At 49.4% G+C, this 23,907-nt stretch overlaps 14 protein-coding genes across 14 annotated transcripts; 8 read left to right on the top strand and 6 right to left on the bottom strand.

The window, feature by feature from the left end:
• Positions 1-221: 221 nt before the first annotated feature.
• Positions 222-708, top strand: EURHEDRAFT_455131 (phosphatase YCH1; the record flags this gene model as incomplete). Its single annotated transcript, XM_040784252.1, has 2 exons — positions 222-336; positions 398-708. 2 exons carry the CDS (start codon positions 222-224, stop codon positions 706-708), a joined length of 426 nt encoding a protein of 141 aa, XP_040639329.1.
• Positions 709-831: 123 nt separating this feature from the next.
• EURHEDRAFT_411919 (uncharacterized protein) lies at positions 832-1,515 on the bottom strand. The gene is made up of 2 exons (XM_040781772.1): positions 1,332-1,515; positions 832-1,256 (listed from the first exon to the last, which is right to left on the bottom strand). Exons 1-2 carry the CDS (start codon positions 1,393-1,395, stop codon positions 928-930), a joined length of 393 nt encoding a protein of 130 aa, XP_040639328.1. The 5' UTR covers positions 1,396-1,515; the 3' UTR covers positions 832-927.
• Positions 1,516-1,623: 108 nt separating this feature from the next.
• On the top strand, positions 1,624-3,027 carry EURHEDRAFT_530565 (caleosin family protein). Its single transcript, XM_040787151.1, has 5 exons — positions 1,624-2,030; positions 2,087-2,311; positions 2,373-2,534; positions 2,591-2,683; positions 2,735-3,027. Exons 1-5 carry the CDS (start codon positions 1,773-1,775, stop codon positions 2,846-2,848), a joined length of 852 nt encoding a protein of 283 aa, XP_040639327.1. The 5' UTR covers positions 1,624-1,772; the 3' UTR covers positions 2,849-3,027.
• Positions 2,829-4,802, bottom strand: EURHEDRAFT_411917 (class I SAM-dependent methyltransferase). The gene is made up of 4 exons (XM_040781771.1): positions 4,485-4,802; positions 4,146-4,415; positions 3,876-4,080; positions 2,829-3,825 (listed from the first exon to the last, which is right to left on the bottom strand). Exons 1-4 carry the CDS (start codon positions 4,641-4,643, stop codon positions 2,939-2,941), a joined length of 1,521 nt encoding a protein of 506 aa, XP_040639326.1. The 5' UTR covers positions 4,644-4,802; the 3' UTR covers positions 2,829-2,938.
• A 228-nt stretch (positions 4,803-5,030) lies between these two features.
• Positions 5,031-6,113, bottom strand: EURHEDRAFT_454744 (RNA recognition motif domain-containing protein; the record flags this gene model as incomplete). Its single annotated transcript, XM_040784221.1, has 4 exons — positions 5,031-5,264; positions 5,321-5,692; positions 5,814-5,983; positions 6,065-6,113. 4 exons carry the CDS (start codon positions 6,111-6,113, stop codon positions 5,031-5,033), a joined length of 825 nt encoding a protein of 274 aa, XP_040639325.1.
• Positions 6,114-6,769: 656 nt separating this feature from the next.
• On the top strand, positions 6,770-8,546 carry EURHEDRAFT_402327 (uncharacterized protein; the record flags this gene model as incomplete). The annotated part of the gene is made up of 3 exons (XM_040780133.1): positions 6,770-6,873; positions 6,925-7,861; positions 7,911-8,546. The coding sequence occupies 3 exons, from the start codon at positions 6,770-6,772 to the stop codon at positions 8,544-8,546; spliced, it is 1,677 nt and encodes a 558-aa protein (XP_040639324.1).
• Positions 8,547-8,728: 182 nt separating this feature from the next.
• EURHEDRAFT_411914 (kinase-like protein) lies at positions 8,729-10,638 on the bottom strand. Its single transcript, XM_040781770.1, has 3 exons — positions 9,931-10,638; positions 9,390-9,804; positions 8,729-9,336 (listed from the first exon to the last, which is right to left on the bottom strand). The coding sequence occupies exons 1-3, from the start codon at positions 10,539-10,541 to the stop codon at positions 8,890-8,892; spliced, it is 1,473 nt and encodes a 490-aa protein (XP_040639323.1). The 5' UTR covers positions 10,542-10,638; the 3' UTR covers positions 8,729-8,889.
• Positions 10,639-10,849: 211 nt separating this feature from the next.
• Positions 10,850-11,706, top strand: EURHEDRAFT_377209 (copper chaperone CCS1; the record flags this gene model as incomplete). Its single annotated transcript, XM_040778943.1, has 3 exons — positions 10,850-10,867; positions 10,918-11,125; positions 11,189-11,706. The coding sequence occupies 3 exons, from the start codon at positions 10,850-10,852 to the stop codon at positions 11,704-11,706; spliced, it is 744 nt and encodes a 247-aa protein (XP_040639322.1).
• An 899-nt stretch (positions 11,707-12,605) lies between these two features.
• Positions 12,606-13,171, top strand: EURHEDRAFT_411911 (uncharacterized protein; the record flags this gene model as incomplete). Its single annotated transcript, XM_040781769.1, has 1 exon — positions 12,606-13,171. A coding segment is annotated over exon 1 (296 nt), but the record flags the coding sequence as incomplete, so codon positions are not given.
• A 1,232-nt stretch (positions 13,172-14,403) lies between these two features.
• Positions 14,404-16,219, top strand: EURHEDRAFT_377208 (putative PB1 domain protein; the record flags this gene model as incomplete). The annotated part of the gene is made up of 5 exons (XM_040778942.1): positions 14,404-14,418; positions 14,484-14,633; positions 14,689-15,024; positions 15,076-16,128; positions 16,190-16,219. 5 exons carry the CDS (start codon positions 14,404-14,406, stop codon positions 16,217-16,219), a joined length of 1,584 nt encoding a protein of 527 aa, XP_040639320.1.
• Positions 16,220-17,783: 1,564 nt separating this feature from the next.
• EURHEDRAFT_454817 (uncharacterized protein) lies at positions 17,784-17,951 on the bottom strand (the record flags this gene model as incomplete). Its single annotated transcript, XM_040784229.1, has 1 exon — positions 17,784-17,951. One exon carries the CDS (start codon positions 17,949-17,951, stop codon positions 17,784-17,786), a length of 168 nt encoding a protein of 55 aa, XP_040639319.1.
• A 687-nt stretch (positions 17,952-18,638) lies between these two features.
• On the top strand, positions 18,639-20,706 carry EURHEDRAFT_411907 (cytochrome P450). Its single transcript, XM_040781768.1, has 6 exons — positions 18,639-18,773; positions 18,829-19,003; positions 19,061-19,920; positions 19,978-20,088; positions 20,145-20,311; positions 20,366-20,706. Exons 1-5 carry the CDS (start codon positions 18,708-18,710, stop codon positions 20,250-20,252), a joined length of 1,320 nt encoding a protein of 439 aa, XP_040639318.1. The 5' UTR covers positions 18,639-18,707; the 3' UTR covers positions 20,253-20,311; positions 20,366-20,706.
• Positions 20,707-20,977: 271 nt separating this feature from the next.
• Positions 20,978-23,173, bottom strand: EURHEDRAFT_377206 (biotin--[acetyl-CoA-carboxylase] ligase BPL1; the record flags this gene model as incomplete). Its single annotated transcript, XM_040778941.1, has 4 exons — positions 20,978-21,749; positions 21,802-22,374; positions 22,423-23,059; positions 23,125-23,173. The coding sequence occupies 4 exons, from the start codon at positions 23,171-23,173 to the stop codon at positions 20,978-20,980; spliced, it is 2,031 nt and encodes a 676-aa protein (XP_040639317.1).
• A 125-nt stretch (positions 23,174-23,298) lies between these two features.
• EURHEDRAFT_424107 (coiled-coil-helix-coiled-coil-helix domain-containing protein) lies at positions 23,299-23,747 on the top strand (the record flags this gene model as incomplete). Its single annotated transcript, XM_040783369.1, has 4 exons — positions 23,299-23,327; positions 23,392-23,423; positions 23,473-23,537; positions 23,679-23,747. Coding segments are annotated over 4 exons (195 nt in total), but the record flags the coding sequence as incomplete, so codon positions are not given.
• Positions 23,748-23,907: the final 160 nt, after the last annotated feature.

Raw genomic sequence — 23,907 nt, 5'->3', positions numbered from 1 at the left:
GACCCTCCCGGCCTAAATAAGCGCCCGCATTTCCCTTTGCGCTTCTCCTCATCTCACTCTAACCATCTATATTTCGCTATCTTCAAGTCCCTTTGAAAGCCTGGGACTTACGATCCTTGTTTCGTTGCTGGCAACTCAACAGTCACTCCTTTTCTATCTTTATTTTCGTTATTTTTCTCCCACCCAAGTCCGTTCCTTCAACGAGAACTATAGCTACAACTATGTCTTCGATTAACATCGCAACTCTTCCCCGAATGAGCCGGGATGCTCTATCCGCGCTGCTCCTGTCCACCAGCACCCCCAGTAAACTAGCTATCGTCGACGTCCGCGATTCAGGTAAGCCTTCCAAACCCACCTCTTATATTTCCATGCGATTCCATCTAACAAACCTCCCCAGACCACATCGGCGGCCACATTTGCGGCTCCACCTGGGTCCCCAGCTCCACGCTCGAGCTACGCATCCCCGAACTCGTGCGCACCCTCAAGGACAAAGAAACTGTCGTCTTTCATTGCGCCCTCAGCCAGCAGCGCGGCCCGTCTGCTGCGCTGCGCTATGCGCGGGCGCGCGAGGGCGCTGTTGGAGCGGAGGAGAGCCATAACCAGAAGGTTTATGTTTTGGAGGGTGGATTTGTACAGTGGCAGGAGAAGTTTGGAAATGATAAGAGGTTGACGGAAGCTTATGTGGAGGATATTTGGAGGGAGTATTGATTTCTGAATGGGATCGGTCGTACTTTGCATGCTGTGCATGCCAGTATGATATGACCAGTGCAATTACAATGATACCACTTGAATATTGATGAAATGAAATTGAATTATTTTTGATTGTCTATTGCTTTGTCCAGTTTCTCAGCTGAGTATCAGCATGATATGCATGCGCCCTTATCAAGGTATCTCATCAAACATGCATTCCATCCCAACTATGTTGACTCAAGAAAAATCCTCCTTCCCCATAGGCTTCTCTCCCGCCTTCTTTACATTCTCCCTCTTCTTCTCCATCGACTCTCTAGGATCATTCTTAACCTGCGCATCCGTGGTTGTTTGCTCCTCCCCCTCCTGCGCCTCACTCGGGAGTCCGCGTCTCGCCGAAATGGGCGATTGCATGTTACTCGACGGTGGCGCGTCGGTGTATCTGGTCTCCTTGCCGCGCGAGACGTTTATACCGTCTACTTCGGGGTTGCTGGCGGGGGAGGGTTTGGCGCTGGTCGCTTGTTCGGCGGTGGTTGAGGCGGATAGGCGTTGGACTCCAGGGGTGGGGGCTTTTAATGTTAGTGAGATTAGCTTATTGAGAGCTATGTTGCTATTATTTTTCTTTTTCCTTTGGGGTTAATTACCCTGGAAGACGAGAGGGAGACGGTTCGAGAGGAAGCGTCTGGTGTAGAATGCGGGAGAAGCCATTATTGTTAATACAAACGATGACACTCGATAATATTATTATTAGCAATCGAAGTTAATTTAGTCGAATCAAGACAGCTGTAGCGATCAAAGTAGCAGCTGTATCGTTATAGGGCATGTGAGTTTTGATATACTGATGGATGAGGTCATCCTGACAGACCCTCACATTCTTGTATCGCACTAAACATCAATTGGCCGTCACGATGATGTTAAATATTTTCCTATCAATACAAGCTAACAAGCTAAGACTCTATCGACTCAGATTGTCCGAATATCTCATCATTCACTGTGGATACCTATTGGATGTATATATATCGGTCTATCGCAACCATGAACCAACATCCCAAGTACTACAACCATACCAATCCTATACCACAACAATGCCGCACAAATCACATTCCAAACACAACGAAACCAAATCGCCCAAGAACTCCAACCACTTCAATGAACACCACCCAAACCCTCCTTCCGACATCGACTTCGACATAACCGTCGCAAACTGCCCTCCCACAAAACGAGTCCCTGCCATCCACGCCGACGAATACATCCAGAAACCCGGAATTGCAAGAGGAAACCTCGCAGCATCAACAGATAGCCCGCACGGAGATGAAGAATATTCCAAGAAACACCGGAACTTCGTGAGTCCTTCTCCCTCCCTTTAGTCCATTACATTGCAGAGGAATTGACCGCGCAGACCCCATTACAACAACACGTCCTCTTCTGGGACCGCGATGCAGACGGCCAGATATACCCCTGGGACACATACATCGGTTTCCGCGAGCTGGGGTTTAATATCCTCTTCTCGTTTGTCGCTGTGTTGATTATCAATATCAATTTCTCGTATCCCACGAGGCTGGCGCATTCGTATATACCGGATCCGTGGTTTAGGGTTTATGTGGATAGTATTCATAAGGCTAAGGTGCGACCCTACTTGCAGCATGTCATACATGGTTGATTGGGACAGTGCTGACAACGAACAGCATGGCTCTGATAGCAGCACGTACGATCCAGAAGGCCGTTTAGTGCCGCAGAGTTTCGAGAATATGTTCAGTAAATACAACAAGAATGAAGACGGGACGTTGACGTTCGGTGAATTGTTCACCATGATTAAAGGGCATCGGTGTGCTGCTGATCCATTTGGTGTATGTCTCTTTTCTTACCCGGGGTTTTGAGAGCTGCTTACTGACTGGCTTAACAGTGGGGAGCTGCATTCTTTGAATGGGGATCAACATGGCTTCTTATTCAGAGGGATGGGAAGATATATAAGGAGGATGTTCGTGCTGTTATGGATGTGAGTGATCCGATAGGTCTGATTTGAGGATACATGCTAATGGTTTGTTAGGGCTCGATATTCTGGAGGATCCGCGAAGAACGACAGAAGACGAGGCAAGGATGGAATAAAGGATGGGGAATTGGGGGTGATGGATTTGTGGGATCGCAAAAAGTGCACATTTAAACAAGCCTGTACAAAGGCAATATTGCCAGAGCTGGATGTATGTTCTATAATATACTTCTGTATAAACAAGCATTTACAATAGCATTGCAATCAAATCGACCCTCCAAACCCAACAGGCCTCCGCTTCCCATCATTCTCCGGAAGAATAGCCATAACCTTATAAATCTTCCCCATACCTCCACCCCCCTTCTCAACCAACCGCTGCCACGCAGTCTCCAAATTCTTCCTCTTCCCCTCGTCCTGAATCCCCTTGAGCAACTGCTGCATCCGCTCTGCGATCCCCATAGCACGCAGGAAATCGCCCTGTTCCATGGGTCCGTGGACTTCAACGCCCTCGCTCGCTTCGATCGCGGACTCAGCGAGAGCAGTGAAGTCGACGTCCGCGCTGACGTCGACCTGGCCCGGAGATGAAAGGGGAGGGACGTTTTGGTGGTTTTGGATGCCGCGAAGGGAGTTGATGGGGATCGTGTTGAGGGTTCCGTAGTCCATGATTAGGGCTGCGCCGGAGGGGTTTTTCTTGAAGTTGGCTGGAGTAGAGGATGGGCCTTGTCTTTCCTGGAGCGTGAGCTGAGATGACCCTCCAATGCGGCGCGCAAAGTCAGCTGCGTAGATGCGGCTTTCAGGGCTGATTTCGATAGTTGAGCCAGGTTGGGATTTGAGCGCGCGGTATCGCTGTGAGATCTCCGGGATTACAAGCGAGGACGGAGTAGATGCCTTGGCCATAGTCAAGTTGAATTCCGGCTCGTCTGGGATATTCTCGTCCACGGCTTTGGGGTTGAGCGTGACCAGGATCTCGCGCCATTGCGATGTGTTGGCGGGTTTGGGGGGGTTCTCGATCGTGATAGGGCCGGTGGGGGTCATGATCTCCTTCACGGGGGGTTGCTCATTTTCGGGTGCTGGGGCAATGGATTCGAACGCATGGACTGGGAGGGCGTCGAAGAATTCGTGGGCAAAGATGAATGGCGTTTTGTCCTCTTCTGTAAATCGGTTATCATATGGTCCGTTTAGTAATGGCGGAGAAGCTTACCTTGAGGCAACAACCGGATGTCCTCAACCCAGACTACCGGAACATCGAAGTACTTGCAGGTACTTTTGTGCCCGATATCCGTCTCTTCCATAGCTGCCGCATCACCGCAAAGGAGCTTCCTCTGCACTTCTCGTAGGGTCGCGCTCGCCTCCACGAGATAAATTGCCTCGATACTTGAAGTAAACGTCTTGAAATTCCGGAACGCCTATCCCCAGTATGTCAGCAGACAAACACGTGCCCAGCGATATAATTTTGTCCCTGCACACTCACCCGCAGCATATCATCCATCAACGTCCCCTTCCCCGGCCCAACTTCCATCAGCTGCACCCCACTGCGCTTGCGCCCCTGCGCAATCCACTCCGCAATCGTCCATATCCCAACCAACTCGCCAAACACCTGCGAGATCTCCGGGGATGTGACAAAGTCTCCCTTCTGTCCGAATACCTCCCCGCCGCCGTCCGGTCGTGTTGTGTAGTAGCCGCCTTCCGGGGATGTGAGGACCTGGCGCATGAACGCGGCGATGGGGATTGGGCCTGTCACCTGAGTAGAGGAATTGTGTTAGCGTACTATATGGGCGATTCAATGGTGGTTGAGCGATCGGGAGAATACCCTCATTGCGCTGGCCAGGGTCCGGGCGAGAGGTGTAGACCATTCTCTTTTATCAAATGTTGAGCTCCATCGGGTCCAGCGTCGTGGCCCTAGTCCGAGTGCCTCATGTTGGTATCGTTTGATTGACTGCGTCAAGGCGCGCTTCATAGCGCGGTTCATCTTGCTTTTCGCCGGAGCTTTTTGGCGGGGCTCAAGTTCAGTTCTCTCTTGTATGTATGTTCATAGAAGGGCAATTGGAATCAAAGAAGAGCAAGCATGGGGTATAACTATATCGTCTAATCAATAACTCTACCTCAAGGACACAACGCAGGAGAATACAGCAAAAGCAGTCAACGGCTCTCCGGAGCTCTCCAACTTCTCCGCAAAAAAGTTACAATGCACGTGATTCTATCGTTATCATATCGCCGAAGACAAAGCAAGAATTAATATTTGTACAGACCATAACACCAACTAGAGATTGCTATGCAAAGAAGATTAAATCGTATACTGGCACGTCTCATTTTGTTTTTGTCGCGCCCTGAAAGCAAGTATACAAAGTCCTCCAGTCTATCGGTGTCGTCTCCCACGGGGTTGAGTCGGAGCATCAACCATCATTTGGTCGCTGTAGAGTCCATGGTCCTGAAATCCATGTGTTCCATCCTGTATCGCGGGGTTCGCGTGGCGATTACGGCGTTGTCGGTCGGCCTGTTCACGGAAATCATTGAAAGATGATGCTTGAGGGTTGTAATCTGACGCTGCTCCAGCTGGCTTCCAGCGCATGGAAAGAACCCTACCATCGGCCTTTGTAGTTTCCTATTAGCCCAATACTTAGCATATAATTAATGAGTGCGAAGTACCTTCTGGTTGTGAAAGTTAGCGACGGTATTCTCTGCAGACCACTTCTCCGCAAAAGTAATCTCAGCAGTCACAGCTGGGTACTGTGAAACAATCCAACAATTCATCACCGAGCCGCAAACCGGTTCTAAGGCTGATTGAATGTCTGCCGCAGTGGTACCAGGTGCAAAATTGCTTCCAATGACAACGAACGGCCCGGAGCTCGCCCCCTTGATGCTCATCCCCCCGGTGTAATCCCGGATTACCGACTGCCCGTTCGCAGGGTTGAGAGCTGAAATCAAGCGATCTTCATCTAGACGGCGCTTGTTCGCGGACTTGGATCGCGGGGCTTTCGAGGGTGCAGGAGGCGCTGCGGACACAGCCGGTTTGCTGTTCTTGGGTTTCGGTTTCGGTTTTGGTTTAGAGCTGGTAGATGCAGAAGGCTAGGTCCGTAAGCAACACTGATTGGAATGGATAATCTTTGCGACGCCCACGAGTCACAAGGGTAAAAATTACTGGCGATGGTGTTGTTACCTTTGTGACACCAATCCTGCTTGCTAGGCTCCTAGGTGTCGCATTCTGATTCTGAGCTTTCTTCCCAACAGCGCCGGAGCCTGGCGCGCTGGCTCTCCTGTTCTTCCCTAAGATCTGACTTGCTAGCTCTTCATTCTTCTTCTTTTGGCGACCTGGAATAAGTGCGTAAAAAACGAGTTAGAATAGTTCTTTGGCCGCAAATGGTGCTTATTATGATGGGAGGGATGCGATACCGGCTCGGATAATATCGTCGAAAGAGGTCGCTGCTTTACCGGCAGCCATGATTATGGAAGAAAGAGAGACGAATTACTGGCCAGGGTTAAAAATAAATCACAGGAAAAAAAAAAAAAGGGTTACACCAGCGCTGTAGAAGTAAGGGAAGAATTGGCAACAACAGTAGATGAGTTGGAGGGAAGATGCTCGGAGACAGTCAAGGGCCGACTTTTTCCCACTGCAGCTGTCCGACACTGCGCAACAATCACCTCTGCAACTGTCTCTGGGCAGTCTCAATTTCCAGGCTTAATTGAAGGCAGTACGTATATACGAAACTATTTGAATTACTATTGCGATCCTGACTGACTGCAAAAGGAATACTCGTGCTGTGTCCATATGGCGGCGCATATGGCGGCGACTGCCGAATTCAGCCCTGTGCCATTGTTGGTTCTTTCCATTTTGTCCAACATGAGAGAAAAAGAAAAGCAATATTGCAGTGCAGGAGCGCCGGTCGCTTTTCACTAGCCATGAGGTCCGATAATTATTCTTCGCGTGGCCTGCTTTCTTTCTTCTCTTACCGTTGTGTCTCATGATACCTGGTACTCCTTTTCTGCCCAGGAGTCTACCCTTTATATGTATCTTCTTGTCTTTACTTGGTTTCCTTAACCTGTGCTGCATTTCACTTACCAGGGTTTATCAACTACATTGGACATCTTCCTGACACAATGGATACGATGAAGACGATGGCTTCGAACGACCGGGTCAACCAGCGTCGCCAGGGACTGTCATGGTCTCTTAGCTTTCGGTCTTCCACAAGGAAAAGACCAGGGTAAGGCTTCTGTAATCGCTCCTTAGGAGGTATAATGCTGACCGGCTACAGCAAGATTGTGAGACCCCCTACTCCTCCACCGACCTGCGAGGAAAGAGTCCATTATCCGGTCTTCAACCCGCACGATCCCCGACATAACCCTACGGCTATTCCTCCTTCTTGGATCCGCGGCAGCTACAGCCTGTCCGAAGACTCATCTAGCACACAAAATACAGGCCGTTGGCATAGCCTATCCAAGAGGTCCCTTCGAAAGGCACGGTCTGGACTTGACGCGATCAGGTCGGGAATGCACAGGCGTCCATCCGTTGATCAGCTAGGGCCTCGTCGAGATATCCCAGGACTATGGATGTCAACCGACTCGCGTGCAAGCTCTATCGATCGTCCAGATAGTTCTTTCCCTTCGACTATATCGGAAGCCAGCACTGATGACGAATTCGAATTCGGAACCGATCTTTATCGGACGCGGCCCAACGGCTCTTCCACGTGGAACCTTGAGATTGTCAACAAGTACTTGAGCGAGGTAGGATCGTCCCACGCGCTCCCGCCTGACATCTACACTGATGTGGACATTGGTCCCGCTGGTTCGCGACTAGAAGGAGAGACCCTGAACAATCCCAGCGAGGCGGACTCCGAGGTGACGAGACTACCGTCCAAGACGCAGACAATTACATGGGATGATCGCATCCAACCCGGACGGAGGCCTTCCACCTCAGATTCAAGTTCCATCATCTCGAGCAGGGTATCGACTAGCTCTGATGAATCAACCCTTTCTCAGCTTGTCAATGCTACCCAGGCTTTCGAGGCATTGTGCTCAGTTGACGAGCCCGCAAAGGACATGCTTAGCAGCCCGGGCATTGGACGCGATGACGATGATTCCTTGCCTGCCACATCTCGAAATAGCACCGGATCCCTTTCAGGAGGCGTTGCAAGTCAGAACAACGAGTCTACCAGGGCTAACTCGGAGGAAGCTGACAACCAGTTAAGCAGCGTGAGTCCAAGCTCTCATATCGAACGTATCCCACTGACTTATTTACTAGAATGGCGGAGAAACATTTGCAGAGAAACCGTCGCGAAAAACCAGTCGTGCTGGTTCCATGAACGCGTCTGGTAGCAATAACTCCTTTACTGGCCAGGGCAACCAACCTAGATATTTGAATTGTCAAAGCGATAGCACAGCACCTACATCGCGTGATCAATCTAGTTGTTGGACTCATAGCGAAGGGAATGTTAGCACGCCACCTACATCGTACACTCAATCTAGGCGTTCAACTACTCAAAGCGAAGGCAGCTCTAGCGCGGCGCGTGCATCATGGTCAAACATGTCATCCCCAATTGAGCACGATGACATACTTTCTCTGCCGTCCACGGGTCCCGGAGATGAACACTCCGACGTCGATGGAAAATCAAATGGCTTTAGCCCGGATCAAGGCACTGCCATCAAATCGGATTTAGCGATCATTCACGAAGGAAACATTGACGGCACCATCGGCCTTGGAATCCACCAGAGTGCTTCAGTTAGCGCGCACACTGATTTCCAGATGGACAGCCCATTGTACACTCATGAATTGGATCGTCAACCAAGTGTCCAATCCAGAGAATCGAGAAAATCAGTTGACTCGAATGACGATTGCTTTCTTACGTACGCCATGTTTCAGAAACAGTATTCTTCGTGATACTTGATGTCTGGCCATTAGATTACTTTCTGGATCTGATTGTCATTCGTTCTTACATGTTTTGCTTCTTTCTAACGAGGCCATGCGGTTATGCCACTGTCTTACGGTGTATTGTTATTTGAGATCGTATATCTACCCACGTTCATGTTTTCTTGTACTGTCATTGGAAATGGTCTTATCAGGTTAACTTTGGAGATGATGTTATGTTTTCTAGATCGTTCGTTTGTTGTCAATACAACCCCTCTTTAATTACTTTGATGAATATCCTGGTTGTAGTTTAAATGGCATATATGACACTTAAAGCCAAACATAGGTCTAAAACGCCGTCGTATACAAAGATAAATTAACCGAAACGAAGAGTAAACCCGGCACCTGCTTCACCCGTGTCACCACCAGGAGCACCTCCAAACACTCCCGCAAAGTCCAACTGAGGAGCCTCCTGACCACGTTTAGGGGCCTCGGGCGTCGCACGACGTCTCCGCTTCTCCATCCCCGCTTTGGAGGGGAAAGTCGGGAACATCTCCTTCGGCTTGGGGCGCGGATCCTCACGGAAGTATGGATGCGACAGACATTCCTGAGTCGAAGGGCGCGAGCTTGGGTTTAGTGCAAGGAGAGAGGATAGAAGGTGTAGACCCGCATTGGTTAGGAAGGGGAATTTGGTGCGGGGGAGCAATGGTGGGATCCCCGATGACGCAGACGAGGTAGATGGAAGTTTGAGGGATTTGGCGTTGGGGAGGGAGCGGAAGCCAGGCCAGGTTTGTTGGGTTGGGGGGCCTGTTAGGGCGAAGATCTAGTTTGCCGTTAGTAGATGGCTCTGTGTTGGGATGGATTGCGTGTCCGTACCTTGGAGACCTGATCGACTTCATTCTTTCCTTGCAGCAAGGGCTCCTTGGTGAGGAGTTCTCCGAATATACAGCCAATGCTCCACATGTCGACCTCAGTGCCATATTTCTCGGCACCCAGTAGTAGCTCAGGAGAGCGATACCACAGCGTAACGACGAGCTGGGTCAGCTGCGGTGGCGGATCGCCGTAGTATCTCGCCATGCCAAAATCGGCGATCTTGATCTCTCCGCGGTTGTTCAAGAGCAAGTTCGAGCTCTTCAAATCGCGGTGCATGATCCATTGCGAATGAAGGAAGTCCAGACCGGAAAGTATTTGCGAGAGGAGCGTTTTGATTTCCGATGGGAGGAAGGGTTCGCGCATGTCGTCGAGTAAGGTTTTCAAATCATGTTCGAGGAAGTCCATAACGAGGAATACACTGTTCATAGGGTAACAAAGGGAAAAGGGTAATCACAAAGTCCCCGGAAATGGTTAATTTTCTCCTCGATGCATCTCGAACTTTTCAGGGAAGTCAAAAAAGAAAAGGGGAAAGGGTATAGCTCACTCGTCCACTTTGTTTCCGATGACAACTTCACGGAGATAAACAACGTTCTGATGGCGGGCTTCCAGGAGGGTCTGGATCTCACGCAGGCCAGTGACGGGGAATCCATCGGGGGAGTTCTCCATCTTGAGCTTCTTGAGAGCAACCACCTCGCCAGATGTGATATCCTTGGCCCTGCTCACCCAGCCATACGAACCTTCTTCGATATGGTTCAAGCGTTCGAAGTTGTCCACATGTCGACACGGGCCCCATTCGCGCATCGGGAAGCGAAGCAATTCGGATCGTTTCTGCTGCTGTTCAGCTTCAGCGGGAGTTGCTGTCGTCGCAGCAGTGGACTGATCGTTGGACAATCGGCGTCGTTTCGCGGGTGGCTGTTGTTGTTGTTGTTGTTGTTGTTGTTGTTGTTGTTGTTGTTGTTGCTCTTGTCCATCGAGCGCGTCATCCTGCTGTTTCTGGGCTTCTGCTGCTTTGCTAGCTTCAGCTTCTTCTTCCAGCTTGCGTTGTCTCTCTGCTTTGGCGCGTTTCTTGGCCTCCTTTTCTCGTTTCTGTTGCGCGACAAGGGCTTCCGTTTCGGGGTCTTCGTCAGCCCATCGTGATTTTCCGGGTGCAGACATGGTATATATTATTCCAGTATCGTCCTATCCAGTATCTGGGATGTCAAGCGCAGCTTCAAGTGATTGTAGATAGCAGACGGAAGGTAGTGGCGCGTCGGGGTGGAAGGAAAACAAAGAAGAATTGGCAGATCGGATTCGGAAGTGACGCTATCGGCCAAGGCCGGCGATCCCCGCTCTGTCCCGCCAATTTCGAGAAAATGCTATGGATTTATAAGACAGCCATCCGGAGTTATTTTTCTACAATATTTTGTTGTTTATCTGTTTTCATATTCTCGTTATACCCAGTTCTATTTGCTTTTATATCCATCATGATTGAACCGTTCCAGGTCCGTCCCTTAGAGTATGGCAGGGAAACTCTGGCGCTGACACTCTATAGACGACCTTCGCGGTCCCAATGACCTGCGACGGCTGCGTGAAAGATATCTCCGGCTCTCTTAACAAGGTTGAAGGAATCAACAAAGTCGATGCCGACCTGAAGGAGCAGCTAGTTTTCATCGAGGGCACTGCACCACCCAGCAAGATCGTCTCTGCTATCCAAGACACTGGTCGTGATGCGATTCTCCGTGGAAGCGGCACATCCAACAGTACGACTCTTTGTTCCCTGCTCCTTCCTCGAACCCATACTGAGATGTAAGCTACATAAACAGGTTCCGCCGTCTGCATTCTCGAAACACACTCGAATAGCGTCTCGAATAAGATTCGCGGACTTGCGCGCATGGTCCAGGTTTCCTCCAACATGACCCTTGTTGACTTGACCATCAACGGACTCTCGCCAGGCCGCTACTGGGCTACCGTGCGGCAAGCTGGAGATATTTCACAGGGAGCGGCCTCGACGGGTGGAATCTGGGAGGCATTGAAGTCGACTGTTCTTGGTTCGGAGACCCCCAAGGAGCCCCGGGGTGTGTTCGGGACGGTGGATGTTGATGCAAAGGGTCGTGGAAACGTTTTTATGGACCGTCCCATCGCGATCTGGGAAATGATTGGCCGGAGTATGGTGCTTTCGAGGTCGAAGGAGGGCCCGTTTAAGCGGGAGGACCCGGATACGTTGGTTGGTGTTATTGCTCGCAGTGCTGGTGTCTGGGATAACGACAAAATGGTCTGCTCATGCTCCGGAAAAAATGTCTGGCAGGAGCGTCAGGAGCAGGTCTCTCAAGGCATGGTTTGATTTGGTTTGGCTTAGTCCCTTAAAAAGAGAAAGCGTTATAGAGTTCGTTGCATTCACTGTTTATGATACCTATGAGAGATGATATGTATTTTTCGTCGGGATTTTCCTTTCTTATTTTTATTTTGTTCAACCTTCCGTATGGACCTGGCTGCTACCATGGATGCGATTGTCCTGCCTACGATGTGTCTGGCTGTATTGCTGCCTCAGCCGACGGTGTTTGTCTTCAGCAGCAGCAAATGATTTTGTCCCTATCTTTCAAGAAGTTCTTTCTTCCTCCATCTATTTTCCATTTCTCATTCAACTGTCGTTGCTATTACCTCTCCAATATGACCAGCAACCAAAGAGCAGAGAGGTTTATGCTCATCGCAGGCGTACTAGGAGCGCACAGGAACCCCCTTGCACCGCTATGAATATGCTTGGAAAATTCTGTGTGAGATCCTACCAAGCGGTACCAAGTATGCAAGCAGCCACATAATCTCCTCCAACAGATGGCTAGGGTCCATTCACCGTGTGCTGAGACACCGTGTGCTGAGACACCGCGCTGTCGAATACCTTGAATCCAGACCAGGTAGAGATTCTCGTTTCTATTATGGCGTTGCATGGGTTGATCGCGAGTTACTACCGAGATGAGATGAGCCCTGAAAGTGGTAGGGACATGCTTTTGGACAAGATAAAGTGCATTACCAATCCCTTGAACCAAATTCACGAAACCTATGAGTATCTGGCCGCTATGGAAATTGTTTCCAGAAGCTGCTTAGGTTACTATATCGACAAGGAATACCGCCCGGATGCAGCCCAATCTGCCAGATTTATAATCGCCTAGGGCCACTTATTGCAGGTCGACTTATTTGACATAATGCCCTGATTTTCCGAGGCTTCGGAGGTTTGACAATTGCCCTTTTGAAGATTTGCTGGATGGAATCCGAGTGTTGAACCGCGTCGCAGACGCAGTCGAGTGTAAATATATCTCTTCGCTCTTCTGGTCCAAGTACAGACGTTACTATAGTTAAACGATTTAGAATCGCACAGGTATTACCTTCCAAGAAGGGCAATGCTATCATGAGTGAAAGCGAAGTCATTGCCCACGGAAACCGACTCGTGACAACCCCAAGAAACCCGGGGCATGCTGTGTACCCCAAAGCCCAAGCGTCGGGGCTACCAAGCGATACCCACGGTCGAGATCAACTAGGACTGAGCATGGTGCAGACTGCGTGTGCATGGCAAATGATGTCTTTTTTTTTTTTTTTTCTACAGAAGCGACAGGGTCAGACTTTCGTTTGGCGTATGTCAGTGAGAAACAGCGTTGGCCATGTTTCGTTCAAGTCTAGGGCTGTTTGTGCCACCAAGTTCATTGATTAGTAAGGGCGATTTGGGTCGCCCCGGGGGTAGTCATTAGCTCTAAGCCTGACCGAAATTCATTCTCTTGCCGGCATAGAACCAGACCAGTTCGCAAGTTGCATAGAAGTACACCAAGGCAGTGGAATGATAGAATTTCGGTCAGTCACGTTAGCAAACAGGTGGCAGCGATATCGCCATGATTCGGTGATTGTTGATTCCAAGCGCCGCGGCGGGTCTACAGATTATCAGAAAGCCACCACGGCACCGCTATTCGCCAAAAAGGCCAGAAAGTTCTGTCGCCTATAGGATATGGAGAATAAAGTCTCGGGCAAAGTGCTATCCCCACGGAGCACGAATACCGTTTTCAAGAAGCAATTACGGACAATGGCCCGATGCTGCCCATCTTTTGATGCTCGGACCCGGGCTATTTTTATCGAGCGGCTTGAAGAATCTGGAGGATAGGAGTCCCATAAGATGCAGTAAACGCAGGTCTATCCCTGCATCGGTCAATCGGATCCAGCATCACTAGTGACCAGCCCCATTTTTCACTGTGACAGCCAACCACCATTGCCGAAGCCCTGCTGCTAAATGTGTGACAGCGCTTGGGGGAACTCGCTCTCGTCGAATGAAGCGGCTGGGCAGCGAGGACTGCCATATTCTCGCACGCTCCTGGCGGTTAGGTCGGAGGGTTGGGATTTTATTGCATGCCTGCCTCGAGGCCCGACTCCGACTGTATCGCATCGCAGTTTAAGCAATCAAGCCATCTCAACCTCCTTCCGAGCCACATATTATTTTTCTTCTCCTTCCTCACATCTTTTCCCCTTGTCAATGAAACAATAAGTAGATCCGCAATCAATTACTAGTCCCTTTGTACCCTATACTTTTCTCCCTTCCGCGGGCGCTTCTACAATCTCGGTCGGATTTTGTTCAACTCTCCTGTTGTTCCTTGCGGCATCACCACCTGCAAGCCCTTTTATTTTATTTTATTTTTCCCTTTTCTTGCGTCACCTTATCTAATTTCTACGAGAACGCGCTCGCGTTGCTCTAATAATACCTCCGACGTGTCTGCAGACTAACAGCCTTGGTTTTTGCTGGGCTGCTGGGCATTGTCTCATTGTTCGGAGATTGATACCCTCCTGCCATCGGAACCAAGCCACCTCTTATCTCTCTCCTGGGAAGGCCAATTTATTTATATTTGTATCGGACATATACCCTGGCTCACCGACCAACTCGCTCTAGATTGGCTCGTGGTGTATAAACACGCGCAACAATTGCGGCCTGACTTTCGGACCAAGTCATCTATATAACCTCAGACCACTCCAGGTGTCCTTCCACAGGCGAACTGTTTGTTCAAACACGATGTCCTTGAAGCAGGTAGGCCACAATTCTAACCGGATCGCTTTACCAACATAGACACCCATTCTAATGAAGACGTATAGGAAATCGAAACTTGGGTGCTGGCCCTTGAATATTACGACAACCAGCAATATGAGGAGGCTATCCAAGTCTTTGATGGTATCGCGGATACGTCTAAGATTCTCTTCAACTGCGGTGTTATTTGCGCTACTTTGGGAGAGCATGAACGAGCGGTATGTTGATCGATTGCTCTGTTAGCGGAAATGGCCTGCTGATGTATGGCATTAGGTCGAGTGCTACCAACGCGCTGTCGGTTTAGACCAATACCTCGCTATCGCCTATTTCCAGGAAGGCGTTTCGAACTTCCTGCTGGGCGATTTCGAGGAGGCCTTGGCTAACTTCAACGATACTCTGCTTTATCTCCGAGGTAATACGTCTATTGATTATGAGCAGCTGGGTCTCAAGTTTCGTCTCTTCTCTTGCGAGGTGCTCTTCAACCGGGGTCTATGTTACATCTACCTTCAGCAGATGGGACTGGGCCTCCAGGATCTTGAGTTCGCATCGAAAGAAAAGGTTACGCAAGACCACGATGTAATCAACGACGCAATTCGTGAAAGGGCGGAGGTATGTTCTTACTGACTGGCAAAATGAGCCATATGTTGACTTTAGACATAGGGCTACACCGTCTTCTCTATTCCCGTCGGGGTAGTCTACCGACCAAACGAAGCCAAAGTGAAGAACCTCAAGACCAAAGACTACCTAGGAAAGGCAAGATTAATTGCTGCCTCCGAGAGAAGCAACACCCACATGGCACCTAGCCGTCAGCATTCCGAGCCACCCTTAAATCGCAGTCTCTTCCCGCCAACACCCCCACCAGACACAGACAAGTCTAGCACGCACAGCTCGAATAATAGCCAAGGAGGAACGATAACAACAGGTCGATCCGCTTCTGTTCGCGCAGCACGTCCTCCACGATTGGATCTGGATCGGCCCGGTGCCAACCTTGGTGGCCGACAAAACGGCCCTGAAGCGGGCGAAAAGCCACGAATTGGAACTACGCGCACAGCATCCGAGACAAGAGGGCAATTTGCTCGCCAAGAACAGCAACCTCGCGGATTATACATCCAGAACATGGGCCGACAGCCAGGACATTGGGAGCCATCAGGGCACAAGCGAGGAATGAGTGATACGGGGTATATGCCACCGATTGAAGACGGATACGCAGAGGAACCCTACGGAAACTACGCACCAGCCCGTCGATCTCTAGTCATGAGCACCGGCGGCCAATCTCGAAAAATGATGCCACGCCAACAGATCCAACAATACATCGATGAAGAAGAGGAATACGCCAGCGACGCTTGCGACGAGGAGGACGCTGCCTTCGATAACGAAGAGTTTGAAATAGTAGGTGCGTCACGACAACGCGGACACGCACCAGGCACCCGAGTCTCGCGGCGGAGCTACACACGACGACTTGAGATCAACAAATTCCGCATCAAGGTCCACGCACTGGAAGATAAGAGGTATATCATGGTCGGACCGACGATTCAGGTTGCGGAGTTTGAGAAGAGGATCCGTGATAAATTCGGGTTCCAGTCACCGTTGAAGCTGAAGATGCGGGATGATGGGGATATGGTTTCGATGGTGGATCAGGAGGATTTGGATTTGCTTCTCATGTCGGCGAAGGAATTTGCTCGACGGGAGGGGAGTGAGATCGGAAAGACGGAGGTAAGTCATTCTTTGTTCTCCCTTGAGATAAGATGATCATGGTGGCTAACGGTGCTTCTAGATCTGGGTAGAGGTGTTACCTATGTTCTGATTTGGCTGATTTCTTTTCCACGTATATACCCTTGATGATTAAATGTCTTTACTAGCATATACCCTATAGTCGATTCCTTGACATAATATTCTTTGCCTAATTCTATGAGTTATGCCCAGGGCTTCGATTTGCTATCCAGTCGTTATACCCAGGGCTCTACCGGCTCTTATCCCAACCAGGTTGTCATGCATTATCACAGAGACCACCCAAATGGCACTCGTAGTACAGAATAACCATGACCAAGACCCTCAAAGATAGAAAGCTACTAGTTATAGACTCAACCGTTGTTCAAAGTACGTCCCTCAAAAGACACCGGGAGAGGCCTCTGAAGGCTACAAGAGCATCACATCCTCGCTGAGAGTCATCAAGATATCCCTTTTTACCTCCACTGCCACGAATAGCCAGTCACCAGCTGTGCTAGAGGTGTGTTCATTACTTTACTCCAAGAGAGCAGTGATGGATCCTTATGGTACTTACTGACTCTCGTGCTATTGGAGAGAGGCTCCAGGAGTGCAAAGACGACAAAAATTGAAACCCTGGAGAGCAGAGTGTATATTGAGATATTAAGGACTGTCATAGAGTTTGAATGGATTTTGCAACTGATATGTTCACACAGATGGTAAACAATAGCTTCTGCTGTGGTGACCAGTTCAGCAGGTTAGGATGTTAGCAAAAAAGGCTCTGGGACCCAACAAAGCTTCCTCAGGGTATTGAGAGCTGGCGGTCGTGCCTTCTTGAGTCCCTGAGCTTCTCCCAGTCTGATCTTGTGCAGATATTGCAATCACCAGCAAATCCTAGGTATTATATCCCGTACATAGTAGTATGCTTTTCCCTTTTACGAGACAGTTTATAATGCTTCACTTGCGTAGTGGTGAGGAATAGTGTCTGGCTGATTAGGCGTCTGCAGACGATCAGACGCGAATGAAGCAGGGACACATTCACTGACGCCTAGGCCATGCAGGAAAAAGCCAATTTAATACCTGCATTAAATATATGGAGCTATATGAGCTGAAATTGGGCAAACAAGACCAGTTGCTCCATGACAGCTGCGATGTGTGTGCTAAGGCCAAGAAAGTGAAGAACCAGAGCCGTGCACCAGTTTCCAGAGCTACAAAGCCACTCCGATGCGTGTACACGGATTTCTGGATGTGACGGTCTCGTTCAATATGTATCTATTGGTAGACTATCTCGCAAATACTAGCATGAGGAAGAAAAAGAAAGTACACTGGGCCTGCAAAGACTGGACTATTAAATGTGTGAGGATGTTTCTCCCTAAAGCGGGATAAAAGAATCAACGCAAAGGAATCAACCCTGCTACGCACTGAGCAAGTGCTCACGCTCTGTGGCACTGGGGCTCAAGTCACGATGGTATGGGACTTGAAAGATATTATCTGTCATTGTATTCATAAATCTTCATCAAGGCAGACTGAAGAACTACTCGTGTGACGTTCTCCACACGTTCCTTGTCGGCCCACTCCCTCTCGTCCGGATTTTTAGCCTTAGGAAACCTGACTATGGGAGATCGTTGACACCCTGCCAATAATTGGACTTGTAGGGCAAGCTCCTAAATAACCTGAGTGACAGAGGCACCAGTGCCCATTATTGCTACCCTCTTATCCTTCCAGTCGATATTGGACTTTGGCCATTCCGCCATGTGATAGATTTCCCCCTTGGATTGATCCAAATTTGTACCACCTGGGAGAGGCTGAAGTAAAGCAAACCCACGACACATACCAACCATCTCATCAGATGCGCTTGCCTATCGGAGAGGAAAGCATTTCACTGGTGAGACAGGATATCCCAAAAGGCACCAGTGACGAAAGTTGAGAAAGTATAGTGCTGGCTGATCTTCCATAGGCTGTCAACATATTCGAAGTACGAAAAAATATCGGTTTGCAGAGGGAAATATTCACTCTATGTCCATCTATCGATCAGGCTGTCGTCGAAGAATTGATAGTACGATTGTGGGCTGTCTGGCTGTGCTCCGGGATACCGATTCGAATACCAGGCTCCCCTGAGCTGGGGGAATTTCTCGATTCTATGCACTCGGAAGCCCAGCTTGCGAAGCCTGGAAATGTTAATAGTTTTGTAACCATGTGTCGAGGGATGTGGGGTCTTCGCCCTATAGACCTGGGACGTCTGAGTCGAATCCACATCGATATTCAATTGATCTCGGAGTTGAATGTTGCGAATGTTGCATTATGACTGACAGTACAATTGCTGGAAAAGCTGACCGAACTAGCGAGAACATTATTCGAGTCAAGGTTTGATCAACCAAGAAATTAGGGTTGGAGATGCATGCATGATATTTTTCAAGACGTAGGCGGTGTGTCTAGTAGGGTTACGATTTGGCGATTATGTATGTATACCCCTCATTTTACAGGTTGATGAACTCTCCCTCGGAGCATCCATTACTTTGAGATATTTCACATTGCTCTCTTGATACGGGTTCGTTCTCTCTCTCAAAGTCGAGTCGTCACAAGTTAGTATGGGATTACTCCCTTGGACAAAACTGCCCCAAGCTTTTCCAACGCTCGAAACGTTGACAGTTGTGGTATGTCTACCTAGGGAAACGAGTCGGTCTAATTTCACTCACATTCTGCGACCAGATCTCTCTCGGACTCTGTTCTTACTTGATCATCGGGTTGTTTTACCGTTTGTATCTTCATCCTTTGGCCAAATTTCCCGGCCCCAAATTGGCAGCAGCAACATTTCTCTACGAGTTTCACTTCAACCGTCAAGGAACCTTCATCTGGCAGCTTGAGAAGCTTCACGAACAATATGGTGAATGTCTAGTCTTTTTTTTTTTTTTTTTTTTAATTCTCATACTGACTTTCAAAGGACCAATCATCCGCATTATCCCTGATGAACTGCATATCAAAGATTCTTCGTTCTACGACGAAATCTACGCCGGAGGCCTTCGTGTTCGCAACAAAGACGAGAGTTTTGTCAAAATGTTCGGGACACCTCGCGCTCTAGTGGCCATTGCGGATCACGCCCACCACCGCATGCGCCGAGGCTTGCTAGGAGAATTCTTCTCTAAGCGGTCTATCGTCAATATGGAGCCCATTATCAACAATGCCATTGACAAGCTCTCTCAGAGGCTATGCGATGCTTGCAAGACAGGGGTGGTAATCAATATGGATGCTGCGTTCGCCGCCATGACAGCCGATGTGATCACACGCCATGGGTGGGGCCAGAGTGGAAACTATCTGGAGCATGGCAATTTTAACAAGCAATGGAAAGATGCGGTAATTGGTACTATGGGCAGTCGTGTCTTGTTCCGCCATTTTCCATTTATGCTTAATGTCCTCACGGCCATGCCATTGCCTCTGCTCCTGTGGATTGACCCAGACGTGGCAGATATTCTGAAGATTGAGGATCTGGTTCGACAGCTTTCACTTGAGAATGTCAGCAGAGGTGCGGCCCAAAAACAAGAGAACAAGACCATTTTTGATGCACTCAACAACCCCGATCTACCACCGGATCAGCGCACTGCTGAGAACTTGGTCGACGAAGGTCATATTCTCCTCTTGGCTGGCACGGAAACAACTGCTAAAGCACTCACCACCGGACTCTGCTATCTGTTGTTACCAGAGAATAAAAACGTGCTCATAGCCCTGCAGACAGAGCTGCGACAAGCGTATCCAGATGTTTCCACTTGGCCGACATGGAACGAAGTTCAGAAACTTCCATACCTAGTAAATAAAACCAGTCCTTTTCCCCTTCAATGTAATGCTCATGTGGTACCCTAACAGACGGGTGTTATCAATGAGTGTCTTCGCCTGTCACATGGTCTGAGTTGTCGCCTGCCCCGAGCTGCACCGAAGGAGACTTTGCAGTACCAGCAGTGGCAAATACCACCGGGAGTAAGTTCTTGCGTGGCGGTATAGTCTGGATTATGTGATTGAAAACTGCTATTCAGACTCCCGTCAGTCAGACCGCATACTTTGTCCACATGGATGAATCTCTCTTCCCCGATCCTGAAAGATTCGAACCTGACCGCTGGATCCGGGCTTTGGAAGAAGGCTAGCGCCTCGAGAAATACATTGTCTCTTTTTCTAAAGGAAGCCAGCAATGTATTGGAATCAAGTATGTGCGGTTCTGATCCCTTATTTAATGCAAATGGTTGCTAACAACACTCAGCATGGCCTACGTCGAAATGTATCTCACACTAACCCACATCATGCGGCGCTTTGACTTTGTGCTACACAACACTTCTGTCGATGATGTCCGTCTCTTCCGGGACTTTTTCTTCGGCGCGGCGCAGGATGGCTCGGTAGGAGTTCGGGCGGTTGTTGTGGATGTCAAGAGCTGAAAGAATATGACGAGCCTAGGACTTCTGTAGCTCTTGGGAGCGATACTATCTGGTACAGCATGATTGTAGGCCAAATTTGAGCGGCGAAGTTGGATCCCAGCAGCTATTTGCAAACTGAATATACTTGAAATCGCCAAACCAAATTATCTCAAAATCAAGTATCACTGCAATTCACCATATAGAGGGCCCGCTTCCCGTCAACATAGGGAGGCAGTGATTTGTAGTAGTCTGATGAACAGACATAAGGTGCTGTTTCAAAAAAAAAAAAAAAAAAATACTAGATAGGGATCAGAGTTGACTTGGTAGAGGTTATTCAGCACGGCCACATGATATTGGTCTTGACACAGTGGGCTTACCCAAATAGGCACACGAGCTGCCCTCTTGACACCAGACTGTCATCGGCAGTATGTATATTCCTATGTACAAGTATCTATATACGTCTACACCTTCCGCTTCAGCAGCCCCCTAAAGAAGTCGAAGCTATTACTATCACTCTGCAACTGCCACACCCGCCCCGTCGGCCGATCATTCCACCCAAGCTCCTCCGCCAACAACAACCCATAATCCCTTGTAATGCCCTTGATCCGCGCCTTCGCACCACCCTCTTCCTCGAGAGTTACCACCTGGTGCATGTGTAGCCAGTCGTCGTAGTACATCTCTTCGAAGGTCTTATCGAAGCCGGTCCGGAGGAATCGCGCATACAACTCTTCGTACGTGGTGACGATTCGCGCGAGGAGTTTTTCTAGCGTGATCGGAGCGGCGTTTTTAGGGAGGAACTTGGCGACAAGTGCGTTGAGAGATGTTGTTGGTGAGGAATTTGTGGCGTTGATGCCGATACCGACCACGGAGACGTATTCATTGGCCGAGAAATGTGAGTTTACTAGAATTCCGCAGATCTTGGCATATTGTTGTTTTTCGGGCTTGTCTGGGTCCAGGGCGTAGACGTCGTTGGGCCACTTCATTTTCACGGGTAATTCCTCGTAGCCTTGGTCGTAACTCTTGATTCCCTTTACAACTGCCATGGCAGCCAGGTATTGAATGAATACTATCGGGGACGATTGAATCTTCTCGACCGGATGACGCAGAACAGTTGAGAAAATAAGAGCACCCGCTGGGGAAACCCAGACGTTTGAACCACGGCCTCTACCGGCGACTTGAGTGGTTGCTGTCGCAGTGAATCCATTCGGTAGACTCCGGAGAAGTTGGGGGTTTCTAACGAGAATCAGACATATACCGGAGAGCAAGGAATATTGAGGCGACTCACTTCTCCAGTATGGTATTGGTACTGGTAATAACCTCCGCGTACATCAAATTCGAACCAAACTCGGCTGCTCCCTCCTTCATATTGGACTGGTAGTGGCGAAGATTGGAGTAGAAGGCATAGTGATTGAAATATGGTGTAACCTTTGTGGACGGCAGTTCGCCGTGAATGACAAGGCGTTTGAGAACCGCATTGTAGTCCACAATGCCTTGGCTTGTATTTTGACTCTCCGACTCTGCTGGAAGAGACTCTTCCAGATTACCCATGTTCCACACTCCAGATTTCTCCAAACGGAACGTATCATTTGAATCTTTGAAGTACTCCTCATCTCCTTCTTTGGTAATACCATCCTGCAGCGATGATATGATCTTGGACGTGTCTTCCGGGTCCAGCGCCGACAGATGTAACGACGAGAGGGATGGGACTGTGGTGGTCTCATCCGTAACCTGCAACCCCAACTTAGACAGGCATGCCTTCAGGAAGTCTGTCCGCGACTTGTCATCCGCGGCCAGGGCGTCCACCACCTTAGTATACTCTGGTCCGGCAGCGTTCCGATCGAGGTTCGCGGCGGCGAATCTAGATTGTCAGTACTTGGTTAGGCAATGGAAAGAATGGTAGACTGACTCTGGATGCGGCCCTGTCAATACCGCCGCCCCGTCGCCAATTTTGCAGTAAACCACAGCGGCCGCTTCGTCGCCAGGGTCAACATTGAGCTCCTCCGTGAAGCTCGCGAGCACTTCCACCCCTCTATCAGCGTACTTTGGCGCATCGACAAACACCCCTCCGCCGTTGTAATATGACCGAAAGACCTCAGGCACCGTCCCCGTCGCCAACGACTCTTTCGAGACCTTCAATTCAGCGGCCCGCGCTCCGGCCTCACTATGGTAAACGAACCCAGGAAAAGCCCCTCCACGACAGATTCCGGGGTAAAAGGCCAATTCGCGCTCCCCGATAACCTGCATTGTCTTATCACCCATCTCGAATTCACACCGTTTGCAGCCATAGTAGCCCCCCGCACAGAAGCCCAGGTATGCCCCTCCTCTGCGAACAAACTGCTCGATCCGTCGGTTCCCTGCGCCATTGAGTGTCCGGCAATACCCCAGGTCTCCTCCACCTGGCATGACCAGCATAGCGCATGTGAGGGTCCATGGTTCTTTGATTAGCATGTCGCCCGTGACCGGGATCACAGCATAGTGAGGGGCTAGAAGTCGGCGGAGGGTGTAGAGGCAGTGACGGACGGAATCAACGGTGGTGCCATTTCCTGTAGACAAATAAGAAAAGTATTAGCATTTCTGCTGGATTTTCATGCGAATGTTTGGAACGCACCGGAGTAAACCAAGACGTTGACTTTCTTGCCCGTCATATTAGCCGTCATCGTGGTGGCGGAACGAACTGCTCTGGAAAACGACGAACTCCGAACAAGAGCTATCAATCGACAATATCCCGAGTTAATCACGATTTCCGTTCAAAATGTCAAATAACAAGGACAAAGTACTGCCAGAGGTGGAGGACGACGAGCCGGATGACTGGTAGGGTGTTTTCTGCGGTTACTTCGCTTTTGAGGTTGAGGACTGACGCCGGAGTCGGATGTAGGGACAAGCGGATCTTCAGCACTGGCTGCGCAAGTAAGCACTGCAGTAGCTATACAAACAGAGAGTTGCTGATTGCCTCTAGTCGAGCAGGATAAATTGAACGATTGCTTTTTCAATAGGAAAGATTGGCGGAAGTGCCAGAAGCAGGTGAGTCACCTGGACTCTGCTTACTTTGTTTATCTTTTTTTTAATATCTTTATTTCTGCTTCCCCCTCTTCCGTTTATTCCTTTTATTTCCCGGCTTGTATACATGATACTCAATTGCAAGAGCCTGACTGACAGCTCCAGATGGCGGCCTTCCGTGAGTGCTGGAAGCGCGAGGGCAACGACCAGCGCACGCAGACAAGGGATTCTTAATCATTATTCACTGTCACTGTCTTATCCCAGTCTCTCACCCTCTTTCTCTCTCCTCTCCTCTCTGTATCATAACAATGTACCATAGTGCTTTGTGCAGTTGCAAACAAATGATATCACGTGATACTATACAGAAATACGCCGCCAGCCTCAGTGTCATGAC

The sequence above is a fragment of the Aspergillus ruber genome (genome assembly GCF_000600275.1).
Source record: "Aspergillus ruber CBS 135680 unplaced genomic scaffold scaffold00011, whole genome shotgun sequence".
NCBI lineage: Eukaryota > Fungi > Ascomycota > Eurotiomycetes > Eurotiales > Aspergillaceae > Aspergillus > Aspergillus ruber.
This window is presented reverse-complemented; position numbering and strand designations above follow the sequence as displayed.

Bases quoted from the DNA above. Each gene is read 5' to 3' on its own strand.
- EURHEDRAFT_411917 (XM_040781771.1), bottom strand. From the start codon at position 4,643: ATGAACCGCGCTATGAAGCGCGCCTTGACGCAGTCAATCAAACGATAC. The intron at 4,416-4,484 runs GTATTCTCCCGA...TCCTCTACTCAG, and splicing joins CCCTGGCCAGCGCAATGAGG to GTGACAGGCCCAATCCCCAT. The intron at 3,826-3,875 runs GTAAGCTTCTCC...ACCGATTTACAG, and splicing joins CATCCGGTTGTTGCCTCAAG to AAGAGGACAAAACGCCATTC.
- EURHEDRAFT_411919 (XM_040781772.1), bottom strand. From the start codon at position 1,395: ATGGCTTCTCCCGCATTCTACACCAGACGCTTCCTCTCGAACCGTCTC. The intron at 1,257-1,331 runs GTAATTAACCCC...TAACATTAAAAG, and splicing joins TCTCCCTCTCGTCTTCCAGG to CCCCCACCCCTGGAGTCCAA.
- EURHEDRAFT_411914 (XM_040781770.1), bottom strand. From the start codon at position 10,541: ATGTCTGCACCCGGAAAATCACGATGGGCTGACGAAGACCCCGAAACG. The intron at 9,805-9,930 runs GTGAGCTATACC...CCCTATGAACAG, and splicing joins ATCGGAAACAAAGTGGACGA to TGTATTCCTCGTTATGGACT. The intron at 9,337-9,389 runs GTACGGACACGC...ACGGCAAACTAG, and splicing joins AAGTCGATCAGGTCTCCAAG to ATCTTCGCCCTAACAGGCCC.
- EURHEDRAFT_530565 (XM_040787151.1), top strand. From the start codon at position 1,773: ATGCCGCACAAATCACATTCCAAACACAACGAAACCAAATCGCCCAAG. The intron at 2,031-2,086 runs GTGAGTCCTTCT...TTGACCGCGCAG, and splicing joins CCAAGAAACACCGGAACTTC to ACCCCATTACAACAACACGT. The intron at 2,312-2,372 runs GTGCGACCCTAC...GACAACGAACAG, and splicing joins ATAGTATTCATAAGGCTAAG to CATGGCTCTGATAGCAGCAC.
- EURHEDRAFT_411907 (XM_040781768.1), top strand. From the start codon at position 18,708: ATGGGATTACTCCCTTGGACAAAACTGCCCCAAGCTTTTCCAACGCTC. The intron at 18,774-18,828 runs GTATGTCTACCT...TTCTGCGACCAG, and splicing joins TCGAAACGTTGACAGTTGTG to ATCTCTCTCGGACTCTGTTC. The intron at 20,089-20,144 runs GTAAGTTCTTGC...ACTGCTATTCAG, and splicing joins AGTGGCAAATACCACCGGGA to ACTCCCGTCAGTCAGACCGC.